The sequence below is a fragment of the Mya arenaria genome, chromosome 2, assembly GCF_026914265.1.
Source record: "Mya arenaria isolate MELC-2E11 chromosome 2, ASM2691426v1".
NCBI lineage: Eukaryota > Metazoa > Mollusca > Bivalvia > Myida > Myidae > Mya > Mya arenaria.
In genome coordinates, this window is record NC_069123.1 from 22,035,713 (window position 1) to 22,044,090 (window position 8,378).

At 33.6% G+C, this 8,378-nt stretch overlaps 1 protein-coding gene across 4 annotated transcripts; it reads left to right on the plus strand.

Moving 5' to 3' along the window:
* The first annotated feature begins 263 nt into the window (after positions 1–263).
* Positions 264–7,229, plus strand: LOC128222083 (39S ribosomal protein L1, mitochondrial-like). 4 transcript variants are annotated; one of them, XM_052930904.1, is made up of 10 exons: positions 274–289; positions 911–1,022; positions 2,292–2,409; positions 2,658–2,871; positions 3,202–3,291; positions 3,526–3,597; positions 3,899–4,028; positions 5,062–5,177; positions 6,222–6,303; positions 7,034–7,229. In XM_052930904.1, the coding sequence occupies exons 2-10, from the start codon at positions 980–982 to the stop codon at positions 7,177–7,179; spliced, it is 1,011 nt and encodes a 336-aa protein (XP_052786864.1). In that variant the 5' UTR covers positions 274–289; positions 911–979; the 3' UTR covers positions 7,180–7,229. The 4 variants fall into 4 exon arrangements, with proteins under 4 accessions (XP_052786883.1, XP_052786864.1, XP_052786874.1 ...); XM_052930914.1 differs by lacking the exon at positions 274–289 and adding an exon at positions 527–544; XM_052930923.1 differs by lacking the exon at positions 911–1,022 and having other exon boundaries at positions 264–289.
* Positions 7,230–8,378: the final 1,149 nt, after the last annotated feature.

The following is an 8,378-nucleotide window of genomic DNA, read 5'->3' on the forward strand; positions in this document are numbered from 1 at the left end:
TCCCCAGCCCACCACTTCCGCGGCCCCAATGTCAAGTTCCTTCCTACGCGCCTGATCGGGCCCTAATCATAAAGTACTATTGCCCAAATCCACTAGTTGACGTCATGTGACAACTCATAATGAAGAACTGGCAAATAACTTTATGCAATGATACGGCAGAAAATTTAAATATTGAATAAAACATATCAAAATAAGCAAGTTAATTGTACGGTGTACAGGACCTGTTTTATAAAAAAAAACCCAGAAACTATTGACTGCCTCAACATGGCTGCCCCCATGATTCTCAAAAGTTCGTAGTGTCCTTGGGTCTTTGTTGATTCCATTGCTTACCAGATGAGCTAACTAATATAAAATTTAATTGTTGTTTTCAATGATATTGTTTTTAATGAATTGTGCTCTTGGAAAGCTGTTTTGTTTGTGAAGCCATTGCACTTGTATTAGAATACATGCGTTTTACGGACGGTCGCTAATCCGGATGGTGGCTGTCAGAAAACATCCGTAAAGAACTGGTCCAAAAAGGCTTTATTTGAAATCAAAGCTAAGAGTAATATAATAAAATAATGTTACTACATAGGTGATTTCATATTGGCCTAGTTATTTGTCCGAGGTAAGCTGTATTTGCCTGAGCCCGAAAGGGCGAAGGCAAATACAGCTGACCGAGGACAAATAACTGGGCCATTATGAAATCACCTAATTTATAAGTATTTTATTAATTAACTATTACCATTTTGGTTAAAAACATTCTTATCACTTACCTCTAGTTCACATTGAAGACGTATTTTAATATCCTTGATCCATTCATGGTGTCAGTCTCCTTTTCTAGACTTGACTTTTTGACTTTTCTAGACCACCAACGGGTTAAATACAACTGTTATATCAAACCGTACACAGTGGTTCAATCATTCAATAGGTTCAAGTATTCCAAATAGAGTCATATGAAGCACAACAATTTCAAAACAGTCGGAAAACGGAAACCAAAATGGCTACTTTAAAAATAATTTCCAGCATATTTCTCATATCAGGTGAGTTTTGACAGCCAATGAAAATGGCCCATTTCTCAAATCCTATATTAGGCGAGTTTTGTAGCCAATCAAAACGAGGAAACTCATATAAGGCGAGTTTGGTTGATATTGGCCGAGTTTGGTCGATATTGAGCGAGTTCTGGCATATATTGTCTTCAGTTGTCTGGTATTTGTACAGCAATTGTCTCTGTATCTCGTCAAATACGTAATAGTTGATTAATAATAATATATATTTTGTTTGAATAAATTGCCCAACTATGCCTGAAGCGAAAGAAGAGTGATAACCGAAGGTACACATGTAGTCCACCTAAATGGCCGTCAACAAGTCGTTTGACAATTTTTTTTTCCAACGGCAGACTCATGATGTCCACCATCCCACTGAAAAGTAGCAAACAGTCCTTGCGGAGAGAATGCTCGCAGCAACAATTTTGAAATTATCCCCGTTATAAATTCAAATTTCTACGAAAAATATTATTGCATACTATTAGACACATATTTATTTATGTCATAATGCAAAAAAAAAACATGTTCAGATATCATATAACACTTACATGTGTCGATTGTTGATCAAGTATCCGGATATCTGCAAATCTGGGACAAATCTGACAAGTTGTGTACATGTATAACAGTATTCGTGACCCAGAATGTATTTATGTGAAAATAACGACTGTAATTACAAATACAATGTTTAGATCACTGTCGGGTATATATTGAACAACTTTGTCATTATTATTCAACATCAATGCATAATATTACTACATATACATTTGCCGGGTGTTAAATGGTAGAGAGTTGTAGCGTTAAAGGAATACATAAGGAATGTCAAAATAATAAACAAAGCTACTAAACCTCCTCTAAAAGCATTTTTTGTCAATCTTTAAATCAGAAGGTTAATGTTTAAACTTTATTTTAACTCTTCTTTTGTCACAAAAGCTGTGTACATCAGTAATTGAAGTTTAAACCTCTCTGCTACCTTAGTCTAAAATAATAGACGTTGGAAACATAAATCTGACCAAAATATGTGATTACAAAAATTTGAAATGCACAACTTGTTGCCTTTCTTACAATGTGTACTTTGCAACATTAAAATGATGTTTGAAATGTTATGATAATTAACATTGAGCAAAGTATTTAAATAGGCTAGTACATAAAATAATGGCTGTTAGGCTAGCGCTGTTTCTGCATGGTTGTCTTTTGGCTTCAATGTCTCTTCAGCTGGTGATTGAACTTTCTCACCTTGTTTTATATTTGATTGTATTTTATTTTCAGGAGTCCACAAGTTAAAAGGGTTGTTTCAAGATTTAGAGCAGTTAAGGGCTCATACATGCCAGCCATGCAGGTTCAAAAATATGTATTCAGCGGCCAGAAAAGGAAAGGCTAAAAAGCTGTATGTACCTTAGTGATAAAAACAACATGACATATTATTTTATGAAAGCATGTTCCTTGAACATTTATTATATTGATGTAAATACTATTTTTATAAGAAAGTTAACTCAAAAAATATATTTCCGAAACAAATATTGCCTAAACCATTGTTAATTTAAACCATAAATGTAGACTTGTTTTGCCAGGTGCTTATAACCCTTTTAGGCTGCTGACCTAAATAGCTGCTATAGTGTAATAATTTTCCCACAGTGCGGCTGCCCCAGAAAAAATAGAGGAGAAAAAGATCTACAAGGGAGAGCGTCCTCTGCACACGGTGTATTTAGCCGAGGACTACCCTCCACAGGCCTTCTCCCTGGCAGAATGCTTTAACATGCACCAGGAGGCTGCTCAGCCTACCATGGCCAATACCCCCGATACCCAGATATACGCGGATGTTACTCTGGACCTTACAACTAAGAAGAAGGTAAAATGCCTGTGATGATTCTGCATGTTGTATGTAATTTTGTTTAGATATTTTTACAGGATAGAAGTATGTTTGATGGTAATATAGAAAGTCAGTGTCCTGTAATTCATAAAGAATTTTAAATATATTAAGTGTACTTGGTAGTTAAAAAGCATATTATTATCAGTTGATGGCAATTTTTAAAAGTTAAAAAGTTTTGTCTTAATTAAAATGAAGACTGTTTCTATCCATGGGCCGTTTTTGTCTTCAAACTTGGAAAGAACTGCTACACATGACACATGTTTTCCTTACAGGCTTGAACATATAAAATCACTTTTTATTATATTGCAGACAAAGTTTATTAAACATGTGAGAGGCCTGATGGAATATCCTCACCAGTTTAATCACGAACAGAAGAAAGTCTACATCTTGTTCAGTGAGGTACACATTAGTGGCTAATTAGCATCTTTGGAAAAGAAATTACTGCAGTTAAGAGATTATCATAATATAGTGCTTTTGTACATTTACTGATTAAAATTTTAGACGACTGGTTTACAGCAGGATATAACCTCATTTCTTATATTAAAGCAGAATTCAACTATATTTAGTTGTACCCACTTGTAGTTGTTTCCCTTTAATTCTGAACTGTTTACTATTCTGCATATTACATTCCAGAACAAGAGCGATATTGAGTATGCACAAGAAAGGAATGCCATGTATGCAGGTGGGGATGACATCTACAATTACGTGAGTAGTCACTATATTGAGCCTATTTGAAAGGTTTGTTGGAAAGCTTATAAATTGAATTGTTTTCACTGCTTTTATCAACTACTGCCATTAAAAATCTATAATTCTGTCAAAATTTACTATTACTACTACATGTCGTATGTTTGGAATAAAACATATTTTGATTGACAGATTGTAGAATTTTCCATGCACATTGTTAGACAAGAAAAAAACCTGAATTTCTTTTTATTTTGACTTTAAATACACTTATGTTCATTTAAAATGATTCAATATTTAATCCTTCAATGCTGTCCACCCACAGATCAAGCAGAATCTGATTCGCCGTGAGGACATTGAGGCATGTGACTTTGTGTTTGCCACACCCACCATGGCTGTCAAGCTCATCTCTGTACGCAGCTTCCTCATGGACCTGCTGCCAACCAAGAAAAATGGTAACATTCCTTCAATTGAATTCATTTTAGTATATACAGGATATTAAATTAATGTTATATAATGTTTTGTTTTTATTTTGCATTTATAAATATTATGTATGATTTGGTTTATGAATAACTCTTTTGGTAATTGTTTGATCCTGTGGAAAGTATTAATACTTTGCCTTCTTCAATCAGAATATTTTATCAATCACGCAGTGTACTTACCATTTAAGGCCTCCATTGCTTCAAGGGTGCATTTAAAACAGCAAAAACACCAAGATTTGACAGTTAAGGTTGTCAGATAGTATATTTACTTTATCCAGGGCTTTTACACCAACAATTGTGAAGAGGCCTAGCCTTTTCATTTTGGGAAATTTAAACACGTGAAATTCTGCAAATTGGGAAATTTAAATGCGTAAACGTCTCAAAATGGGAAATTCCACATGAGGATTGTAGACACCTTTTAAACACGGGTCAAGGTATCCATATGATACTTGGAACTCGTGTTACAAAAAACAGGCTCATATCTTACATGTGAGTCTACTTCTAGCTGATTTTTTCAATTATGACCTTTTTAATATGAAATGTGCACAAACACTTCACAGGGTCAAGCTTGAGAAGTCTAAAATGTATGGACTTCCAGTTAATACACATGTAGATATAATTGGGGGAGAAATCATGTCTTCATAGAGTTGATTCTAAATCGAGGGAAAAAATTGATAACAATATATGGACTAATTGGTCCTCCAATAACATTTAAATTGTACAGCATTCTTCTGATGTTAACTTAAAAGATGAAAAGAATAATTTGCTCAAACAGAATAAATTTTTATTCTAAATTTTTGAAGTAAGATCTTCCTTTTTGGGAAAAATATCTGGGAATTGTGAAAAAAATATCTGGAAATTAGGAAAATATGCTATTTTTCCCAATTGTAACATGGAAACCAGTCTAGCGGATGGAGCAACATGTGACTGGCATTGAAAGAGCTCATTAAGATTGTTCAGAGTGTATGTTATATGTTATATGTATACTGATGTATTTGTCTGGCAGGTTGTATCATTGAGACGAGTCTAGAGCAAGTATGGGAGCGACATGAGACGGGCGTTTCCTTCAAGGCAGTCAAGGAGTCAGACCAAGTTGGGAGGGCTCAGATTCCATTTGGACAGGTGTTTTTTTTAACATATCCAGTTGATTGTTGTTTGTTTGATTTTATGAACAGAGATTTTTTTGGTGCAATTTACTGCCTTCTAAATGCTGTTTCCCCTTAAGAAAAAATGTCCATTTTTCCCCCCCAAATTATATTTTTTTCCCAATTTGATAAATGCAGACTACGTAAATGAATAAAACAGCAACAAATATTTTGAAAATTAAACAAAATCTTAACAAGACTTATTTTCTCAGCATGATGTATACATAAAAAAGTGAAAACATGAATATTTGTCATGATATTAGCTATTTTGGCCTGATTTTATTTTTTCCTCAAAGTCAACTTTTTTCCCAATTTGCCAGGCACAGGGTAAAGATAATTAAAAAAAAATCACTGATGAAGTTCTGCCTGCACCCATTGGCTGCATTATGGCTGACACGGGATACTGTTTTCCTGGGTGTAAACCAGTAATGAGTACTCCAAATTTCTCAGTACTACCCTTTTAATGCTTAGAATCAGGCTTAAAGGCTACTTGTACTTTAAACATCTATCAGTATGATGCAGCTGGGTATTGAATGTCCATCCTTCTACAATCCAAGAAACACTCAAACACAAGGCTATTTGGGTGGTCATTTCCTCTTTTTTTACTTGTTCATGAGGTTCTTGCTAAACATCTGTTACTTTGCATTCATTCAAGAGTTTTCAAATTTGCACATTGTTAGCCAAGAAAAAAATGTGGCAGCAGATCCGAGTTAGAGCTGTGGTATGTTTAAGCATTGTAGATAATTGTTTGTTTCCATGTCGTATCACAATGTGTTTCACCTGATGAGCACCAACATATTAATTTGTTGTTAACCAGGTAAATTCATTTGATAACTTACATTGAAACAAATTATTTTTATTTTGTGCCTTCAAAGGATATAAAAGTCATTCAATCATAGTTTATCAGAAATCATTAGAATAATATAAATCTCCATATCATAAATGAAAACACCATTATTTTCATATGAAAATAATGCCATCATATATTTTATAACTCTTGATGTGACATCATGTTTTTCAGTTAAATCAGGATTATGAAAAAGTGAAAGAAAACTTTGAGCACATGATGAAAACTCTGGCAGAATTTAAACCAGCAAATACCGGTGAGTTCAAGATTAAATGATAGCTATTCAAGAAAAGAAAAAAATGCTAAAGAAGATAACTATTGTTTCAGTATCGCAAGTGAAATATTTACAAAGTGAAATATATTGCAATTAAACACTGAAACAAATATTATTTTTTTTTTAAATTTACCTATTAATTGATCTTTAATAGAAGAATCATGTAAAATTTTAGCCAAGTGATGTCATACCAGAAATTATGTCAATGAGTATTATTGTGTGAAAAAAACCAGTGAAATTGTATTGATATAACTGTATATTATATTACCTGGATTAAATTCAGTGTCATTATAAAAAAACACCCATCAAAAAGCAATGAATAAAAAGGAAATTAATTTGAATTTAACATTTAAATAAACAATTATTTTGGCAAGCTTGAGGTTGAAATCAAAAGATGAAAATGTTTTTAAGTTTTGTTGACTAGTAGACATTGCAATATAATAAGAAAATTGCATTCAGTATGATTTAGTTGAAATTAAACACAACTTACTGCAGTAAGGAAATGTTTAAAAAATGTTTAAATAGTCTACTTTTGAAATCCTTAAACATTCTTGCCCTATGAAGTGAATGCAAATCAGTCTGCAATAGTTATAATTGTCATTTTCTAACTATTGATATTTTAAGTCGGAGTAAAAGACTTACAATGGCCAGTAGTCATTCACTCTTCTCAAAAGTGTACAAATGCAATCTCCATACCCGGCTGGTTTTGCAGGTCAAATTGTGAAGGAGGTATCAATAGTGGCGCCTCCTTCCGAGGAGCGGTTTCTTCTGAGTCGGGACGACTACCAGAATGAAAAGAAGTCAAGACCATCAAGATTGGAACAAGAGGATGAAGACTCAGATGAAGAGGGTTCATGATTCACTTGTATATATGTGCATTCTTTAGTTAATAAATTGTGATTTATCAATTGATTTATTCTTTCATTTTTGCGCTATTTAAACCTGGCCCCAATATCACGAAAACACTTATGTCAAAGCGAGATTAACTCAGTCTCAACTCATTTTACCACATAACATCGAAAGTTATTAAACATTATTTATGTGTTTACGCCTTTAAAAAGTGCATTCTGTCATTTAATATGTTGATAATAACTTTTTGTCAAGTTTCCTAGGGAAAAATATTCTACATCCAAAAATGTATTTGAGTATAATCATTGTTAAATAAAAAATACTTGAGTGTATTTTTGCTGAAGAACGAGTTTCCTTTCTTTTTCTTCGCTTTAACCACATTTTTTGTCTGTCAGACGAAAAACATAATTGATCTGCATTTCTCCATTTTATCAACATACCAAGTTCCATAATTTTCTTTTAAGTTATGCCAAGATCCAGTACAAGTGTTGTATTTTCTTTTTCCCATAGCAATATCAACTGCTTTTTGGACTGCTAAAGAAGCGCTGCACTGTGACAAAACCAGGTTTTTCATATCAACAATTAGAAATTATAGCCAATTAAATACTTGTAGGAGTTTATAGAAAAAAGCAGCAGCCTTCGTCTTTATTTTAATGAAAAAAAATCAGTTGGAAACAACTCCAATTAAGTTAGTTTCCTTTTTGTCCTCGAACTAAATACCCAGATATGCATCCTGGCTTGCATATTTTTTCGCATATTGCAGAATCCAGTTTTACTGCAAAAGAGACATTCACACTATTCCTGCTGCCCTAGCAACAACAGTTGTTATCCCATGAATTCCATGTCTGACAAAAGTAAAATGGAATGCAGTCTCATTTCTTCCCCATCTAAACAAAAACCAAGAGTCATAAACCTACCTTGCATTTTTCTCGAGATAATGCAGGATCCAGACAGACTGACTGTTAACCTGAAGTCCTCTCTGGTAGGGGACTTGAAGGAATAACCATACAAAAGTGCTTATAAACCAGTCATTTTTTTTAAGTCTATGACTCTTCTTGATTTAACATGAATTGTAGTGACAAAGCTATTGCAATTGCCTGTTTTGAAGATACTACAGTAAAACTGCGGTCGTTCGAACAAGCGGTCCTTCTAGAACCGGCGTTCTTTCAAGGTCGGAGCTTGGTCCCGAACTTTTTTCCTTCTGTTTT

What these genes read in the sequence shown, in the direction of transcription:
- LOC128222083 (XM_052930904.1), top strand. Translation starts at nt 980, where the DNA reads ATGGCTACTTTAAAAATAATTTCCAGCATATTTCTCATATCAG. An exon ending in CAGCATATTTCTCATATCAG is followed by an intron (nt 1,023 to 2,291) that starts GTGAGTTTTGAC and finishes TTTTATTTTCAG; the next exon opens with GAGTCCACAAGTTAAAAGGG. An exon ending in TCTACATCTTGTTCAGTGAG is followed by an intron (nt 3,292 to 3,525) that starts GTACACATTAGT and finishes ATTACATTCCAG; the next exon opens with AACAAGAGCGATATTGAGTA.